General features: G+C 38.6%; 3 protein-coding genes across 3 annotated transcripts; all 3 read left to right on the top strand.

Annotated features, from left to right (window-relative positions):
• The first annotated feature begins 7,254 nt into the window (after positions 1 to 7,254).
• Positions 7,255 to 8,493, top strand: LOC106699869 (growth-regulated protein homolog gamma-like). Its single transcript, XM_014471821.2, has 4 exons — positions 7,255 to 7,417; positions 7,500 to 7,608; positions 7,683 to 7,763; positions 8,013 to 8,493. The coding sequence occupies exons 1-4, from the start codon at positions 7,354 to 7,356 to the stop codon at positions 8,146 to 8,148; spliced, it is 390 nt and encodes a 129-aa protein (XP_014327307.2). The 5' UTR covers positions 7,255 to 7,353; the 3' UTR covers positions 8,149 to 8,493.
• A 922-nt stretch (positions 8,494 to 9,415) lies between these two features.
• On the top strand, positions 9,416 to 13,306 carry LOC111610822 (growth-regulated alpha protein-like). Its single transcript, XM_023345782.1, has 4 exons — positions 9,416 to 9,571; positions 9,893 to 10,001; positions 10,085 to 10,165; positions 12,868 to 13,306. The coding sequence occupies exons 1-4, from the start codon at positions 9,511 to 9,513 to the stop codon at positions 12,890 to 12,892; spliced, it is 276 nt and encodes a 91-aa protein (XP_023201550.1). The 5' UTR covers positions 9,416 to 9,510; the 3' UTR covers positions 12,893 to 13,306.
• A 3,955-nt stretch (positions 13,307 to 17,261) lies between these two features.
• On the top strand, positions 17,262 to 18,574 carry LOC106699870 (growth-regulated protein homolog gamma-like). Its single transcript, XM_023346669.1, has 4 exons — positions 17,262 to 17,566; positions 17,654 to 17,762; positions 17,848 to 17,928; positions 18,276 to 18,574. Exons 1-4 carry the CDS (start codon positions 17,503 to 17,505, stop codon positions 18,370 to 18,372), a joined length of 351 nt encoding a protein of 116 aa, XP_023202437.1. The 5' UTR covers positions 17,262 to 17,502; the 3' UTR covers positions 18,373 to 18,574.
• Positions 18,575 to 20,178: the final 1,604 nt, after the last annotated feature.

Genomic DNA, 20,178 nt, shown 5'->3' with positions numbered 1-20,178 from the left:
GATGAAAAATAATGAAGCCTGCCAAGACAAACATTTTCACCCACAGATAAAGAAAATAAACAGAGAAGAAAATAGATAAGGACTCTCAAAGGTAGTCTACCTGTTTTTCCAAATCAGTGCACTAAGAGACTCCTTCCTTTTTTTCGAAAGTTCATAAAAGGAAGCATTCGTCATGATTGAGGCTAAACGTTTGACCCACATGCAGAATACACTTCAGGATACAGAGAAAATCAGTTAAAGTTTATTGTACAAAGAGTTTAAACGTGTCTTCTTTGCCCGGGGTATGGAACGGCCGGAGATCTGAGGACGGAGTAGATGAGAGGTGAATAAGTTGTGCTGAAGGTGAATGAGTGATTGAGGAGATTTGTCACCAGTTGTAGGGATCTTTGAACCAGAGGTTTCTTTATGGAGAATCTTGGTGGTGAAGCAATAAAACTCAGGAGGCACAAAAGGTAACAGCCACTGAGAGCCTGCAAGGAGATCACAAGGGAGGCTTGAGTAAAACACTCAGAGAGGAAACACACTGAGGGGCACAGAGTACCGTGAACGGCAACACTCAGGCGTCGAAGGACTGGCTTCTCTTAAACACTGGCTGGTGACAGATAGGTTGCAGGTGTGACGACTGAACACCTGAGATCGACCTCCAGACAACACAGCCTTCTGATTCCATCTAGATGAGAGAAAGGAAAAACAGCCCCACAGAAACCAAAACCCCAGCTTCCCAACAGTAGGAGCCTCAGCAGATTCCCAGGAAAATGCTGTCATCCATGAAAGAATGTGATGCACACAGACACCAGAGAGAGGGAAAAAGAAAAGTGAAAATAAAAGTAAAAATATTATGTCTGTGGATTCAAAAGATGTTTCCTACATTTCAGTCAGCAGGTTTTACAGCTTGAATAAAGAAAAGGACGAATCCTGCAATGCAGCGTATTAAAGTCCTGGGTTGTGTGGTCACTTGCAGCTCAGCATGAAAATGCAACTTGTAATTAACACTGACTGAAAACCTGAATTTGTTAATTTGCTGCATAAAGGTCTATACCAATAGATATTTTAATACTCTTTTTACAGGTATTAAAGTATATAGAATAGAATAGAATAGACATACATTTGTCCTTCAGTGTAGAAATACCAAGTGTACAGCAACAACTAGTATTGACAAAAAGAAGCTAACTGTACAAAAATACGCAGAAATCAGTGCAAAGAACAAAAATTGTTATAAATCTTTCTATATATTGTTAGTATTGTTGTTTTTTATTATTTTATTTGCACTTTTAAAATATATTATAGTGCTATTGCACCTCAGATGTGCAGTAATGTCAGTGTGTAGCTGGTGTTTTACAACGTTTTAAATCTCCTACAAAATGACTTTTTGTGTTGGTCCTGCAGATCACCCTTACCCACAATGGGATCAATATTTAGATCCGTCACACAGTGGGCCATTAGCAACAGTTTAATAATGTAAAATCACCAACATAATGTCTGCTGTAAGCTTAATTATGTCGCCTAACAAATGGAATATAAGAGAAGTAAAGGAGACCAAACGTCGTAACTTCACAGAGCTCAGTGTTGGCACACAGAAGAGTTTAACTCATAACTACAATAAACTGTAAACAGCAGTGTTAGAGTAATTATGTATTGTTATCATTCTTACATTAGTAGTTTTACTAGTTTGTTTTTCATTCACAGGTTTAGTATTCACACCCCAGAGAGGAAGATTCTGTTAAACCGTGTGAAAGACAAAACTAGCTTTTTCTGCAGACCTTGAAGCTGCAGCTGATTTCTAATCTAGGGATCATAGTGAGTTAGTTACTGTGTTCTCTTTCTGCCTTGTTTAGAATAGGCACCCCTTGATTTATTACCTCCACTTTCCGTTTTTGTATTAAATGACTTGTTCTAATGCAGAGAGTCAGAACGCATGGTAAACTCCTTGGAGAAATGGTTTGCCATGCTTTCTCCTTTTGCAAAAGACTTGATTGAAAACTAAAACGTTGTCTGTGGTTGTCTTTTTATGAAGGTTTGAGAAATACCTATCAAGCAATAAAACATCTGGCCAGTTGCTTGAAGCTGTTAGCTGCTTAATTTAGCATTTAGTGCAGCCTAAGCACTCAGTCAGTTCGTATTGTTCTCCTGTGATAGAGACCTCATGTTTTACGATGTGTTTACCACAGTAACCTGGTCAAAGGAGGCATCATAAGACAGAGAAAACCCAGTTACTCATAGTGCATTGTGCAATTCAGTAACAAAGAAATTCGTCGTTTGTTGTAAAATTTCATTTTCAACTGAGAAGCATTTCTTTAAGTCATACTGATCACAGGACCTACGATCACAGGACCTACGTTGTGACCTTTCGCACGCGAAAGGTCACAACCGTGATCCTTAGAGGTCACCGAAATATATTGGGGATTTATTTGATTCTGCACCAAACAACAAGTCTGATGAACTGACTTTGAAACGGGGTGAAGAACATGAAGCAAAATAGTAACATCATGAAATGGTTAAAACTAGGTCATGTCACAGTCAGTTTTGAGGAATCACAGTCTCCTCATTCTGAAGAAATTGTCAGAAAAGGGAACTATAGGTGCTTACTTTGCGAAATGCTTAAGCTGGGATTTTGAGAGGGAAGTGATGCAAGCCCTTATTTTGAATCGGAAATAATTAAAAAATAAAATTCTTACAATTTTAATTAGGAACATAGGCGTACTAGCCATCGCAAGGAATAGTGATTTGGGCATTTTAAACAGAACAAATGTGTCTACTTGAACAAAAAGAAGATGCTCTGTGAAGATCTCAGGATTTAATTTAACATGAAATATGGAAACACTCTGTTTGCTGACATCCATTCTCACTTAATCCATACCCCTTAAACATCATTTTCCTATAAGGTAGGGATGATAAATTTGATCTTAATCTAACCTCTGGATTGACAAAATGCCGAATTTCCAGATTAAAAAATATCTAAATGGCCAAATTATAGTTACATATATTTATTTTTATTTGCAGAAAATCATAAGTTGTTGGACAAACGTGTTGCTGAAAGAAAGGTGCCTCGTGAGTCTTTCTGTTAATTTCTGAACTCTTCCCAAGTTAAAACATTAGTGTTGTTGTTTCTAAATGAATATTAACTTGTTCAGTTTGCATTATTTGAGCTCTGACAGCACTGCATCTTTTTTGTTACTTTGACCATTTCTCATTTTCTGTAAATAAATACGAAATTTTTGTTTGGAATTTCGGAGACACGTTGTCAGCAGTTTATAGAATAAAAGAATAATATTCATTTTACTCAAACATAAACCACCAAAAAGTAAAATCAGAGAAACTGATCTTTTTAAGTGGTCTCTTAATTTTTTCTAGAGCTGTAGGTGTGCACTTCATATAAAGTCCCAGCCCCTGTTGTGCTACCAAAGTCCACTGTTTAAAAAGAAATTTAATATTTTACATTCACCCCATCACGAGATAAAGACCGACATTCTCGCCCAGACCAGACATCTGGTCTCTTGCATTATAAACAAATAAAACATCGTCTAAGTATGAACATCTCTCTCAGCTGTGACAGATGGCCGTATCTCTCACCCACAGAAAGCCGCTGGACGAAGCTGTTATATAGTTGTTAGAAAATTCCTGTCTCTCTCCATGTTATTCCCCGAAACCCAATTAGAGGGATTTCCGAGAAGTATCCGGCTGCAGGACCCAAACCACACATTAACCCTTTCACTAAAAACAGACTACATTTATGAGTCTGCCAGATCATTAGGTACACTGGTTCAAAACCTTATTCACTAAGAAGTGAATCCGCGACATGAAGCCAAGTGGCATCAGGTGAAGTTCAGAGGGTCAGATTATTAACAAAAAGTGATTAAAGTGACTTTGGACGTAGCATAGCTGTCGGTGGCAGACAGGCTGGTCAGAGTGTTTCACAAATAATCGTTCTACTAAGATTTTCACGTGCCATTATGTCTTGGGTTTGTAGAGAATGGTCAGAAGAAAATATACTTTTCATCAAACAGGAGTTAAGATAGGAAAGTCTTTATAGTGTTGGGATTCATGGGGGAACGGAGGGACTGGTTCTAAAGGAGAAAGACAACAGTGACTTAAGGTACCGTTTCTTACAATAAACTCAGAGGGACTCGGAGGCCGGTCCCAACTCAGAGGATGAGTCTGACTCGGAGGATGAGTCCGACTCGGAGGCTAGACCTAATTCGGAGGCAGGTCTTGACTCGGAGGCAGGTCTTGACTCGGAGGCAAGTCCTGACTCAGGGACCGGTCCTGACTCGGAGGCAGGTCCCGGCTCGGGGACCGGTCCCTACTCTGAGGCAAGTCTTGACTCGGAGGCAAGTCCTGACTCAGATCCCAGTCCTGACTCAGATCCCTGTCCCGATTCAGAAGCAGGGCCCAACTCAGATCCTGGTCCCGACTCAGATCCCGGTCCCGACTCGGAGGTCGGCCCTGACTCGGAGGTCAGCCCTGATTCAGATCCCAGTCCTGACTCGGAGGTCGGTCCTGACTCGGAGGTCGGCCCTGACTCAGATCCCAGTCCTGACTCGGAGGTCGGTCCTGACTCGGAGGTCGGTCCTGACTCGGAGGTCGGTCCTGACTCAGATCCCAGTCCTGACTCAGATCCCAGTCCTGACTCAGATCCCAGTCCTGACTCAGATCCCAGTCCCGACTCAGATCCCAGTCCCGACTCAGATCCCAGTCCTGACTCGGAGGCTGGCTCCACGTCTGGTCCACTTTTAGAGGCTTCTTGAGTCTGAACAACGTCTGAATCGTCTCCACAGCAGACAGCATGTTGAATCCACTTCCATGCCTTTCTGAGAAAATCTTTCTGAAGATTAATTTCCTAGAACCTGCCAGGGTTCTTCTGAAACTCTGTGTGAGCTTGTAAAAACTATTGGGTTTTCACTTTTGATCATTTTAAACAGCAGTTCTCTAACTAGATCATCATCATTGCCACAGAGAAGTTGAAAAATGTCTCAGCAGAGTTTTCTTTCCATCTCGTCAAAAAAGACAAAATCTATGTCCTTTACTACGTCACTCTGGGAGCTTTCATCACTCGTCTTTATTGCGCTGTCCAAAATGTCCAAATGAATTTTGTGTTGACTGACCGGAGAATTAACTGATTAGTTTGTGATGTCATGGACTTTATGACATCACAGAGGCATCATTAGAAGGGCCTCATGACACAGACATCATTTGAAGTCATGCTGATGACATCATTGTCAGCAGCATGGCAACTGTTGCTAGGGGTAATAACAGCACACAGTGAGCTTATGAAAAAAAAATAATCTGTGGGCATTAAATACATTTTTCCCACAAGTCTGAACTGGAAGTGACCTGCGCAGCTTCGCCAGAACAGGTTGGGCCAGGGAACCATTGGTCCCTCCACTTTACCCCCCTACACATTTTTATTAATAGTGTGAATGAAAGCTGCAGGCATTCATTAATGCTGCAGGCATTCATTAAAGCTGCAGGCATTCATTAAAGCTGCAGGCATTCATTAAAGCTGTAGGCATTCATTAAAGCTGCAGGCATTCATTAAAGCTGTAGGCATTAATGAATGCTGCAGGCATTAATGAAAGCTGCAGGCATTCATTAATGCTGCAGGCATTCATTAATGCTGCAGGCATTCATTAATGCTGCAGGCATTCATTCACACTATTGAGTCCCACTTTTCTGGTTGCTGTGTAAATTTCGCTTCACTTCTTCTTCTGCATACTTTGCGCTATTTTCACCATTCAACTTTTATACTATCCAGCTTGCTCTCCTAATGCCGACTATTTCTCTTGGTATTCATAACCTTCATACTTTTTGTAATATTCAGTTTTTTATGAATTTTTCACCCCATGGGGGAAACCGCGCCATCCTGTGGCAGAATTGAGAATTACAATATAAAATGTCTGTCGTGTTTTACAGTGGATGTTTTAGTTCCTGCCTATCAATGGCAATCAATCATCCAGTTTCAGGCCTGATGGAGGACACAAGGCAGCGGCCATTTTGAAGTTGGACAGTTTAACAGCTTTTATGTTGTTTAACACCTGGGAGTAATTTGACCTTTTGATGTAGTTTTTTAGTGCTGCATGTGGCATGTTTTTTGTAGTCACCGTGTAAACGATGCCTCCAAACAAATGTTGATATCTTACGAACCATAAAAGGTTTGGATTTCATTCACTCACCGTTTTTATCAGAGGGAATAGGGGAACGTTTCTGTCTTTTTAAAATTTTAGGTTTTTCATTAGTTTTTTTACATTGCATAGAATATATTGCTGTAACTCTACATGCAAGTGGAAGCCTAGATGCAACCATTAGTATTTTAGCTACTTTTAGCCTTTTATATAATTCTACCTTATAAACTGCAGTGACCCTGTGGTTTAGGTTAGGAACCGCTGTTCTCCAGCAATTTCTAATACTGTTTAGGTGGAATTTTTCTATTTTTCAAAAGCTTTTACTCCTCTTCAACAGTTTTTCTGTTATAATAATCCCATTTAGGCACTTTGCAGGATTATAATTTGTTCTGGTGCGTCTGCCTAGTTCTTGCCTTTCTGCAAGTCTTCAGCAGTTGATTTCAAACATTGTGGCATCTTCAACTAAAGCATTCAGCATTCACTCTTACATTTTGGCAGGAATGTACATTTTCTAGTTTCCTCCTGAGCCTCGTTGATGAACTGGTGACCTGATTCTCACTAGTTTACCTAAAAAATGGTATGAAGTGGATGACTAATTAGGGGGTTGGTGCCAAAACTTAAATCAGGCAGTGGTAATAAAACACCCGGAAAGTTAAGTACAGTAATTTTCTAAAATACCTCTTTTTTGTCGCCAAAATCCAGATTGCCTGTTACACCAAAGAATGATGACAAACCTTCTTGAAGATTTTCTGTAACCATGTCACGCATGTCCCTGATTTCTGAAAGACTGTAAAATACAACAATAAAACGTTTTAAAGCTCCACTGTGAGGATTTACTGACTTATCAGACGTTTAGCAACAGCAAGTCCGGCTGCACACAGGCCGGAGTTTCCCATACCGGCATTCCTCAAGCGTGCCGGTTTACTCAGTGACTCCTTCCCTGAGTTCACAGTGAAGGAGTCATTCCCTTCAGCATCGGAAGCAAATTAAAGGAAGTGGTGGTTTCCTCATACTACAGAAGAATTCAGATGGATTACAAAGTAGCGAAAGTGAAAAAGCAGAAAGTAGGTTTTTTTTCTAAGTTCCTTGGAAGACATATTTTTGCAACTGTGAGTGTATAAAAGGTGAAGCTCATGGCGTTCCAGAGTCAGACAGCAAAACTTACAGAGCGGAGAAATCCTTCAGTCTGGAGAGGAGAGATCAGCGTCACTCATTTTTATTATCTGAGACAAACATGAAGTTTGCTGTCCATCTCATCGTTCTTCTGGCCTGCGTCTTCCTCTGCACGTCGGGAAATCGTAAGTGTGCTGTATAAAGATGTTTTTGTTTTATTGGGTATGAACGATCTTCCTATCTTACGCTGCAATAATTTCTCCCCAGCTATTACGAAATGCCGTTGTATAAGGACGGTCCCAGCAGTGAGGCGCCGTCTCATCGTTGATGTAAAGGTGTATGAACCGAATCCGATTTGCAGCAAGCAAGAAGTGATGTAAGTACCTGAGGAAAAAAATTGTCGAAACGACACTGAAGGCTGAGAACTAATTTATTATTCCGTTATTGCAGGGCCATCGTGAAAGACAACAATCAGCTCTGTCTTGATCCAGAGTCAGATTTCACCAAAAGACTCCTGAGGGAGTTTTTCCCGTAAGTGGAAAAAGTAGTCCTTTGAAAATGTTTGTTTTTTTTTCAACTTTTACATAAAAGTTTATATTGGTATTTAGTGGCAGCTGCAGTAACTGTAAAGCATCAGTAAACAGGAATCACATGATTTATTTATTTTTTTGCTGCTGCAGAATTTCCTTTCTAGAGTAAAAACCTAATTCAGACCATTTTTAAAGAAACATAAACAGTGATGGTTTAAAAATATTCACCAGTGCTTTATCTTCTTTACAGGCAGAGGACAGCATCTACAGAGAAACACTCAGCAAAAACAACAACAACAAAAACAACAACAACGAAAACAACAACAACAACAACTGCAGCCACTACAAAATCAGCAGCAACATCCACTTCTGTCAGACGGCAGTGACACTGAAGCTGCTATTCCGTCTGTTTGCGTTGGTTTGATTTTATTCAAGTCTACAAACATTTGCACCAGCAGCTAAAACTAAAATATTTATTTCAGGCAACGACAGGCTTGTTAATCAGCAAACTGTGACCTTCCAAAATATCTGTCAGTTTGTACTTTAATGTTTAATCAGTGAAAGTTAATGCCGTGTCCAAGAAAAGCTTTGCTTTATTCCCTTTGGGAAGACGTTTTTTTTTTTTCATAATTTTGTTTAATTCAAATACGTGTGTGTATTTTTATCTCTTATTGCACTGTACATAAAAACCACATGCTGTTGATGGTTACATTACAATAAATACAAACGCAAATAAACACCGCTGCATTCTGCTTTTACTTTATACTTTCTATTGGTTACAGCAAAGGACTTCATAGTAAATCTGAGTCTGTTCTCCACTTTATACCAACATTGGCATTGCCACTGTATCTCAGCCCAATTTTATGTTTATAAAGATTAATGATGCCAACGGAACAAATGTCATCTTTATTTAGCTTTATGTTGTTTTCTGAAGACTTTATGTTAAAGTTTTGATGCCTCTTATTGATGCACGAGAAACTCAAGGGTCCTGATCAAAACAAATAACCACCTTGGAATCACATAACCTCATTTATTTACAGTAAACTATGAGCAGGTGATAGAAAAACCTAAATTTTCAGCTGCAAAGCGGCAAACACACCGTGTTTTGTTGGTACAAAACCTCGTTTTGTCTCATCAGTGATGGCTGTACCAAAAAGCTTCACCGTTCTTCACTGTAAAGCTGAGCAACTTTAAAAAAGTGACACCGATACAAAGCAGAGAGGACTTGTAGATAAACTCTGCTATTTGGGCATTTGACTGATATATTGTTCAATAATTTATATGTTCAAGCATTGAATATCCTTATTGAAAAAAGTCCCACCAAATCTCCAGTTCTGTGCATTCCACTTGTTTAAGTTTGACAAAATAATGAAATGCAGTTCATTTTAAATATTTATAAATGGGGGGTGACGGTTAGCACAAAGAAGAGCAACTCAATGAATCTAAACCATTTCAGATTCCACGTCTTTTTATTTATCGAATGTTTGTCATCTGTTTTAAATAAACAGCACTTTCATCACTTTCTTTTGTGCTTCATCAGTGATGACAGTCAAACCAAAAGGCTTCGCCGTTCTTCACTGTGAAGGAGTTTTCCTCTTCAGCGCAGGAAGTCCATAAAAGGAAGTGGGATGCTCCAACTGGTTCAGAAGAGAGCAGAATCCCTTTTTGTGCAGCAGTCAGATCGCTTCCACACCGACGAGGAGAGAATCACTGCAAAAAACTTTATTTTTGTTCCGTCTGAGACAAACATGAAGGCTGCAGTCCAGGGCATCCTTCTTCTGGCCTGCATCGCCATTTGCACCTCACAGAGTAAGTGTACTGTGCAAAGATTTTCTAAATTCAATAATTAATAATATATCTATATATATATATATTAAAAAACATTACACTGTAAAAAAAACCAAAAAAAAACAATTTATTGTAAAATATTGGCAGCTGTGGTTGCCAGAATTTTACCTTATGAAAGTCTGTATTTATAAGGTAAAATTCTGGCAACACACAGCTGCCGATATTTTACCATAAATTAGAGACGGTTGGTTTTTGCAGTGTAACTATGACTAAATATTTTTTGGTATTTAGTCAGATAGTCAATTTAGACAATAAATGGCCTTTCTTACACTGTATTGCCAGGTTTTATGCGCTGCCGTTGCATAAGAACAATACCAACAGTAAGGCGCATTCTCATCGCTGATGTAATTGTGTACGAACCTCGTCCTGCCTGCCACAAGTTCGAAGTGGTGTAGGTATCTGCAGAAACAATTTGTCAAAACGATCAAAAACGAAACTGAAGAGCTCTGACTATTTATCATTCTTTTATTGCAGAGCCGTCATGAAGAATAATAGGCAGTTCTGTCTTGACCCGGAGTCAGATTTCACGAAAAGACTCTTGCGAGACAAAGCAGTGTAAGTGGAAAAGTAATTATTTTAACATGTTTTTCATTCAAGCTTAACATGAAATTACAAAGTCAACTCGCAGCTGCAGCAGCTTTTTCTAATTGTCCCCTTGACTTTCTTCACAAGAACCCACTGCCAACTCTACCAGGATCGTCCAATTCCTCATTTGTGACAAAAATGATTTAATATCATAGAATTGGCCAAAGGTAGTTGGCAGACTTATTCATGTTCATTTAGTATAATCCAATGAACAAACAATATGTTGAAACCCATTCCTCTTTATGCACTGTTAAATTTCATGCATCTGTCACATTTTGCTCCCATTCTTTTACTTTTAAGACTGAAATCATATTAAAGAAAGTTAACCTTTCTTTAATGTGATTGTGTTGTAATTAAATCAATTGCATTAAACATGTCATCTTAGTTATATTAGTTGTATTTTGCGTTACATTAATGGCTGCTGTTCAAGCTCAAAGCAGCAAAAAGTGACAACTTACAGCTTCTACTCTGTCTCATTGGCTTGCCAACACACAGAGTCATTGATTTGACTTTATTGGGTCAGTTCATCTTAACACTTGTTTACACTTCTACAAACCCAGTGGGTATTGAAATAGAAAAACAGAGAAACCAGACTGAAGAGCACAGATTTACAAGAGATAATCATGAAAGGTCCTGAAGCACCGTTCAGAATAATACACATCCAGGCTGATTAAAGCTGGAGAGATTCTGGATGCTTTTCACGGACATCTCAGATGATAAAACGACTAGCTGCTCGCGCTGACAGACTAGTTTCTGTTCCACGGCTACAAAACTGGGGGATCACACACTGAACTGTTCTGCTCTTAGGATCTTAATGATGGCGTGACCATTCACAGTTAACTTTAAAATCCCAGCCATCAGATGACAGGTTATTCTCTGTCCATGCCACTAAACATGCAACTTTAACGTTTTCTCAAAAATCAATCTTTTCCTGTTGAATTGCACAGGGTATATGCAAAGTTACACATGTGACCGCACGGCGCTGTCTGCATGGAGTTTGCATGTTCTTGCCGTGCATGGTGTTGGTTCTCACTCTGGCTTCTTCCTGCAGCCCAGAAACAGGACCGTTGGGTTATTTGGTCTCTAAATTGTCCTAAAGGTGATGAGCAGAGGAGTGGAGGAATAAAACTAAATTGATGATTATTGATCGTCCTAACCAGATGATCACTAATAGGGAACTGCCCACCGAGCTCACTTTGGTTTTTAAATCAGGCATTTTGAACAGAGCTTCACCTGAGCAGCTCTGGGTTGAGGTAAACAACATCTTAATAGGACAGAAAAGAGCGCCAGAGGTTCTGGAGAATCCCTTTTCTCCCCTTCATACATGGATAAAACATGTTTTTATTCCTGTTAAAATGAGCTTCTCGCTGTCTGGGATCAAGTGCAAGAATCACAGAGAACTCTGTTTTTAAGACTCACATTTTTTTTAAGGAACCACAGTTCTGCTTTCTGAAGAAGTCCAGACGAAAAGAGAACTAAAGGAGATGACCTTTAAATAAGCTGTGCTTTCGGGAGAGAAATTATGTGAACAGTTATTTTCAAATATCAATGAATTACTTTAAAGATACTGATTCAGGCTCTGATGAGGTTTGATTCCCAAACCATTCTTCATCTTCTTTCTCTGACCCGCTTTCTCAGGTGATCTCGGTCCACTTCCAATCAAACTCCGGTGCATTTCGCTTCAGGTGTGAATACAGACCGACCTCGATCCGAACCAACTGCAGGAAACATTTTACCTCGTTTTCTTCTAGACTTCACAACGTTTCTGGGCGTCATGGTGAAAAATAAGCCATGCAGTGTTGCTAACGCTACCACTGCAGGTATTGATTGTACTGAAATCGTACCTGATTCTCCAACTAAAAGTTTATGAAAGCATAATGAATATGGCATGAAACAGACGCATAGGAGACAAACATCATGCATTTATAAAATACATGAATCTTCCATGTACAAAAGCCTAGCTTTTGATGTTGCACATTAAAATGATCTAATTGCAGCTCAAATACTGCACATTTATCACATTCCATGTCGCATCGATGAATAGTTCCTGGTATCTTTAATGTCCTGAGCCACCAATCTATCAGCAACTGGAAAAGGTTTGTGCGTAAACGAGTCGACGATCACAGGCCCACGATGTCTCAACCGATGGCCGGAGTCCAAATATCATATTGAGAAACTTATATTGGCTGAGCTGCTCCTGAAGTTCAAAACAGTATTGCAGAAATGCAGCGCGCAGGATTTCCATATTTGTTTTCTCTCTGGATCGCTGGATTGTTCTGTTGTGCAGCGAAAGTTTTTGTTTGTGCTGCTCGTGCTCTGAAGATGTTGCTGATGACCTCTGGTTACATCTGGAAACTTCTTTATTACTATATTTAAAATGACAATGACACGGATGAACGTTGTTACTGCGCAAACGGAGCACAAACGTTTGACACCAATTTTGTCCGATTTGAACAAGATGGAGGAGGGAGACTTCACTCATGTTTGCTTTTCAAACTCTTTGAACAGGATAGAGTACAGATGGACAAGAAAAATCATTGTCAGAGAGAATTAAACTTGGAATCTTAACAAAAATCAGTTGATTTTTTGTTGTTTTTTTCTACTGAGTTATCACATTATTTTCACTCAGAAATGACTCTTTATCTCACCGTCCCCTCCTGCTTGCTTCACAGGATCCCACTGGCAACCAGGACATGAGGCTCCCACCCCGGATGAGCTCAGGTTCCCACAACTCTGCCAGGAACTGCACCAGAGTGTCATCATCAGCGGAGATTATTTCACAACGGCTGGATTGCTCAGTTCCTTGTTTGTGCCAAAATGTCAAAGAGTAACAGCCTTCAGTTTGCTTAGTTGGAATCCTGTGAAAAGTGCTGGTCTTAAATTTCTGATGTTCTGAGCTTTAGAGATTTGAAGGAAGAGATGTATTACTGTATATTAACCTTCACAATCAATACTTGTTGTCTAATATGATCAAATTAACAAAAAAAAAATTAAAACCTTTTGCTTTTTCTGCACAATTAAACATAAATGTGAAACTTGTGTCTGTCAAGATTTAACCTCATATTTTTGTTTTTAAGCCTGAAATCATAATAAAGACAGTCATCCTCTATGTTTCGCTGTGATTTTGATTCTTATGAAACAGCCATTATTATGTATGTAATTCAGTTGTATTAACAACATATTAAGCTGTAATATGTCGTCTTGGTGGTGGGGCTGTATTATTTTTAAATACCTGACTGTCCCACTTCCTCCATAAAATGAATGAGATGCTGTTTGAAATATGGAAAGTTTAACCTACAACTTAATCTGATGTGTTTTGTTGTTTCTTTTTTACAGTATTCTTTGCTAAACGCGCGGTGACAAATTTGAGGTCACAAAGTCGTTTGTGAGCTTAGGACTGAATTTCAAACGTTTACTTAAAAAAATATATAGTTATTTCCATCTTAAAGTATTTAGACTGAGTAACGTAAATACACATACGAGTTAGAAAAATGCAATCCTGTTTGTTAATGTAGGAGAGAGTTGTTATATTAGAGACTCAACCATCTGATTCAATCATAGTCGGGAGGAAAGGAAGACCAAAAGTCCTCAAGTCATCTTAAAGAAGCTGAAATGCTGAAAGCAGCAAAAGCAATGGAGTAAAGAAAATCCCTTTTCTGGGCTTCATGCCTGCATAACAGAGTTAAACACGTTTTTTCTTCCGAGCTTCACGTTATATGGAATCAAGTGCAAGAATGCCATTTAAGACCTTTTTAATCAACGACTCTTCTTTTTTTATTTTGAGGAATCACAGTTTCTTCTTTCCAAAGAAGTCAACACAAAATGAGAACTAAAAGAGCTGACCATTACATTTGTTGCAAGCTGTGATCCTGGGAGCGAAAAGATGTAATAAAGGGATAATTACTTTCAAATACAGATAACCGACATTAAAGTCGCTGATTGAGGCCCTGATAAATCAGACGCTGTTGCCCAACCCAGGAGGTTTTATGGGAGCGTGGGAGATTTCTCACACTTTCAGAAAACACTAATTTGGCTGTTTGGAAATATGAGTCGTACCTATTATTAAGATAACGCTTCTTTAATCTGCAGCTGACAAGCTAACAGGTATACAGCGCTTTTCAGAGCAATAAAACAATAAAATACGCCGTTTATTTTTGTTTTTAATAATTATGTTAAACTATAAAACTGATTATTGAGACAGGAGTGAGACGATAAGAGAACAGCTTTAGCTGGCTGATTATTAAACATGCAAAATGAGTCAAAAATCACAGCACAAAACAATCAAATCAAATAATGTCAAGACGTGGTACAGAAAAGAAACTGCAGCTTCATCTAATCACCAGATTATGCCGTTTCCAAACTCTTAGAAACGGTTTCCGGTTTCATCCGTGGGTTCACGTTTCACATGGGAAAGCAGGAATGCTGGCAGGCTTCCAGCACAACGTCCACCTCAGTCTCACCAACATCACGGCCTGAGATAAGAATCTTCCTCCGTCGTCACAACATAACGTGGCGGAAAACTCACCTGTGTGGGGGGGGGAGTGTGTCGCAACGCAGCTGGGAAGCATCCGAGTACTGATAACAATCAATGAAACGCAGTTTTAAAAAAATAATCATTTAAATCTGAAAAACGTGGCATGGATCTACATATATTTACTTGACTTAAATTCAAGTAAATATGAACTTAAGTTGCTTGGTGGCTACTGAGAAGGGAGGCGAGAGGAGTAAACGGAGAAGAGATGAAGATGAAGGGAGACATAAAACACCTGGTTCAGTATGTTCATCCCACTACTGAGTCCGTCCTTTAATCCTCCGTGTTTACACACATAAAGCACTTTTAATTGCTCTGGATAAGGTAATGATTTTTTAAATTGGCTTCTAAATTAATTGAAATTGTCAAACGACAGCAGCTTCCTTCGCTGCTCTCAAACTCACTCACTCAACAATGAACCAAACATACGGATAGCCGAATGCGTATTTCTGGTTAGATTCCCTCTGTCATGCCAAGCGATTTTATACTGAGTTTTATTTTCCTTTTTAAAGAGTTTGGTGTTTTATGTTCACCATCATTAGAGAAAAGAGACCAACATTCTGGCCTTCTCTCTGTGAACCTGTCAGCAGGTCCAACGTGCTTCACATGAGGACTTGGATGCTTCCCAGCTGCATTTCGACACACTCCCACTCAGAGCTGATGGATTTCACTTTAGGTCGTTTTATCTCAACGGGAGAGTCTTATCTCAGTCGTTGATATTGTTGAGTCAGTGCAGAACGTTGAGCTGGAACTATGAAAACAAAAAAACTACTTACCTTAAGCCCACAGATGAACCTGCAAGCGAATCCCAAGAAAAAAACCCCACAAAAAAACAACAATTATAGTAAAATGTTGACTTATTTTATGTGACTCAGGTCAGACTGTTGTGTTCACAGACAAATAGACTTTAAAAAGAAACTGGAAGAAGAGTTAAAAGGAAATAAACAATATATTTTTTTAAAAAAAGTCTAAGAAGGAAGTGGCAGAAACAGATCTTTTTTTAAAATCTGTTCCTGTCTTCCTCTTTACTATTTCAGATTAATAAAAAACCACTGAACACGCTTTGACATATGACACAATTCACACACAAATAATCTACATTACCCCATTTATCAACAAATGTCATTTCAATTCACCTTCCAACACAATTTATATGAACAATTACAGTGTAGAGAATCTTATTCAGTTCAAATCCACAGCTGCTCCCATTGAAACACAGCCATGTGGTCAGATTCATATTTATTTACCTGCATAGCCCAACATAGCACAAGTCCTAATACATTTAGAGAAATTCAGCCATTCGGTGCCTGTTAATTAAAATCATCGATCTAAAGAAACTGAAATGATTTCACCGACTCATTGCCTTCCTAATTCCTCGTCCTCAGCAAGCATGTGGAGACAGTGGAGAGGAATGACTTCCTTTAAACGGAAATAAATAATGACTGCCTCAGTCGACTGGGCGTTTAGAAATTTATTTAGAGACTAAATTTACTTATTGGAAACACACCAGTTTAGATAAAAAAGTTTTGATTCTAGGATGAGGTGTTGTTTTTTAAATTTGTCTCGCAAAACTGCAACGGAGACACTTTTTTTGCATCACACGAGTCAAGCGATCAACAAGTTGGTGTTGACACTGACGGAAACCACGAAGAAGAAGACGACAGGAAGTCGTTGGAGAATCATGGTGCGGCTTGTTTACTAATGGTTCACCGCGTGAACGAGCGTAGTCACCTGTGATTTTGATTGTGTTTCTTATTTACTTGAAACACCACAATTGTAAAAACTATACTATTTTTTCGTCATCGGCGGAATATTCACAACGTTTTGCGCACATTCGAAATGGAAGTCCATCTGCAGGAGGCAGGAGCTTTAAAGACAGAGACAGACTCAGAGGCACCAGCCTGGTGGGTGAGAAATGTAAAATATTTCAAAGGTAATGACAGAAATTACCCCAGTGAACCTTTCCAGGAAAACAGTTAAGAAAACCATCACTGTTTAGGAGAACTTTCTACGTAAACAAAAAGCAAATGAACTTCAGCAAACCAAATAATAATAAAATGGCGATTAGTGGAGAAGGATGAATATTTCAGTATTTTATTTTTAATATCAGAGGTTTTATCTGTCCAGTTAAAAAAACTCACCTGAGCCATCGGGACCAGCAAAATACATTCATTTGGAGTCCAAAGCAGTGAAGTGATGCTTCAAATTATTGGGTTTACAGAGAAAGGTCAGGAAAAAAATATACAAATTATGATTTCAGTTGTTGGAGGAAACTGAATAGACAATCATAGCTTTTAAAAAAAAACATAAGTAATGTGGAATACAATAACTATGCATGATATCTGACAGACTGTAAAACTCTAAATGAATCCATATCAGTGAGGAGTTACTGACTTGTCAGACTTAATTAAACATCGGTTCCTGCTCCACAGCGTTTCTGCAGCAGCATAAATGCCGGGGGCAGTCTGACATCACTCAGCTTGTTTCACTATGAAGCAGGGATTCCTCTCAGCGCAGAAAGTCCATAAAAGGAAAAGGGAGCTCTTCCTGTTTCAGAAGAAACCGGACAGATAAATTAGAGGGGGCGGACGAGCAAGAAAAAGTGTTGGTTTGTTTTTTTAAAGTTCCTTGGAAGACATATTTTTGCAACTGCGAGTGTATAAAAGGTGAAGCTCATGGCGTTCCAGAGTCAGACAGCAAAACTCACAGAGAGGAGAAATCCTTCAGTCTGGAGAGGAGAGATCAGCTTCACTCGTTTTTATTATCTGAGACAAACATGAAGTCTGCTGTGCAGCTCGTCGTTCTTCTGGCCTGCATCTTCCTCTGCTCCTCAGCGAGAAGTAAGTGTGCTGTCGAAAGATTTTCTTTTGTTGTTTCATTGTGTATAAACCGCCTTCTTTACTTACGCTGTAATAATTTCTCCCCAGTTATTATGAAATGCCAGTGTATAAACACGATCCCTGCAATGAGGCGTGAATTAATCAAAGACGTGAAGGTGCATGAACCCAGTCCGGCTTGTAAGAAACGCCAAGTGATGTAAGTCCCTGCAGAAAAAAAAATGTCAAGATGATCAGAAACGGTACTGAAAACTAAAGACTGGTTTATTGTCCTGTCATTGCAGAGTTACCCGGAATGATGATAAAAAGTTCTGTCTCAACCCGGAGACAGATTTCACCAAAAAACTCCTGCTAGAAAAAGAAATGTAAGTGAAAAAGTAATTCTTTTAAAACATCTTTCACTTAAATTTTACATAAAAGATCAAATTGACGTTTAGTGGCAGCTGAAGTGATTCAGTCAACGGGAATCAAGTCATCAAATCTAAAGAATTTAGTTATTTCTACCAACAACAAAGGCATAAACAATCAGTTCCTAAATATTCTCTTGGAGAAGATAATTGACAATTTCATCATTTTAGGCTCTGACCTCAGCGCTGAATGTATTACATTGTAGAGTTTTAAATAAGTAAAACAAATTCAGAGAGTTTTTTTTTTAGATGCATTAACAGTGGTGGTTTCAAAATGTTTACATTTGGTTTGTTTTTCTTAACAGGAACAACAAGAAACTCTCAACAACAACAACAACAACAACAACTGCAGCTACAACACAACCAGCAACAGCAGCAACTTCATCTGTCACAAATCAGTGACGCTTGAGCTGATATTTATTATGTTTTTGTTTGTTTTATTGTATGAAACATAGTTTGCACCAGAAGCTAAAAGTAAAATATTCATTTTATTTAACCCCAGATTAGAGAGTCTCTGTTAGGACTGAATTACTGGCTAATCAGCAAAATGAGACTTTCACAAAAATCTGTGAATTTATACTTTGTTTGATATGTACTTTATTTTTGAAGGATATATATATATATATATATATATATATATATATATATATATATATATATATATATATATATATATATATATATTTACAAAGTTGCTTAACTTAAATAAATACCTATGTTTAAACACAACACTTGTGTCTTTTTGTTGCTCTGTACAGAAACATTACTGGCTAATCTGGTATCTATTAAAACAGACAGTGGAGGAAATTGCTCCGTTTATTATTGCACGCCAAAAGAGAATCGCTCAAAGCTGTAATGTCTGGTCCTGCTGTGACTCAGCTACAACTTCTCACATCCAAATATTCCACAGTCGATACTTTCGCTTTCCACTCGCCTCCACTCCTGTGCTGCTAAACAAGCCCAAAATGTTTTAATTATCCTCGCGCCTGGAGAAGCAACCTTAATTACCCCATTATTACCTTTATGGTGTGGCTCCGTTCCTCAGTAGAATCTGCAGCTTTGTTCTCTTCACTCAGAGAAGCGTTAAGTTTCCACACTGATAAACAAAGTCAGTTCAACCTGCACCAGTTCGTGCCCTCATGGCGCCGCCAGTCGATCTGGACCCACTTTTGTTTTTAACAAGCTATTTTTGTATCTGTTCTGTATGTTTGTCAAGATAATTATGGATTCAGATAAATTATCTGTTGTTTTCTGAAGACTTTATTTAAAAACCTACACGCTCATTGTTCTGATGCCTTTTCTGGGTCCATTAGCTTTTGTGATATACCAGTAAGTCTTGATCAAATAAGCGTCTTGACCGTACCATGATTCAGAGCTACCTCTGTGTAACTCAAAAACAACCAAATGAAAGGCTTCGGAGTGGTCTAGTCAAAGTCTGGACTTAAATACAGCTCTGGAAAAGAATGAAGAGCCCACTGCACTGAACCAAATTGAAAACATTGTGATTATTCCACCAAATATTGATTTCTGAACTCTTCCTGAGTTAAAACATTAGTATTGTTATTTCTAAATGAACATGAACTTGTTTTATTTGCATCTTTTTTGTTATTTTGACCATTTCTCATTTTCTGCAAATAAAAACTACATTTCTGCTTGGAATTTCAGAGACACGTTGTCAGTAGTTCATAGAATAAAAGAGCAAAGTTCATTTTACTCAAACATAAATCTATAAAGAGTCAAATCACAGATAAAATCACATAAAATCATTTTAAGTCGTCTCTTAATTTTTTCCAGAGCTGTTTGATTGCTTCAGCTTTATCTTAATCAAGCCATTCGTGTTTCTAAAAATTGTCAAACGTGTGTGATTTTAATAATTCTGTCCATGTCGAGGTCTAGATTGTTTTGGACAGCGTTTTAAATGAATAAAAACATTACTTGAAAACAGTATTTTTGTATTTAGTCAGGTGTCTGATTGAAAAACTGTTTAGGGAAAGAAGACAATAACTAAGAGGAACAGATCGAGGAAAGTCATTTTGATGGTAGGTAACAGTTTTAACAGTTTCATTCACTCTGTCATTCAACAGAGTGAATGACATGAAGCCGTTTCCCCTCACACTCAGGAGGAACATGTTCAGCTTCAGGTTAAAGGTCACGTATCTTCGTTTCAGGCTGATATGACTTATGACTTACCGGGTCAAATGGAGATGT

Source organism: Xiphophorus maculatus, chromosome 14, assembly GCF_002775205.1.
Source record: "Xiphophorus maculatus strain JP 163 A chromosome 14, X_maculatus-5.0-male, whole genome shotgun sequence".
In the NCBI taxonomy this organism is placed as follows: Eukaryota; Metazoa; Chordata; class Actinopteri; order Cyprinodontiformes; family Poeciliidae; genus Xiphophorus; species Xiphophorus maculatus.
Note: the sequence above shows the minus strand (reverse complement) of the source record. Positions and strands in the feature narration are given on the sequence as shown.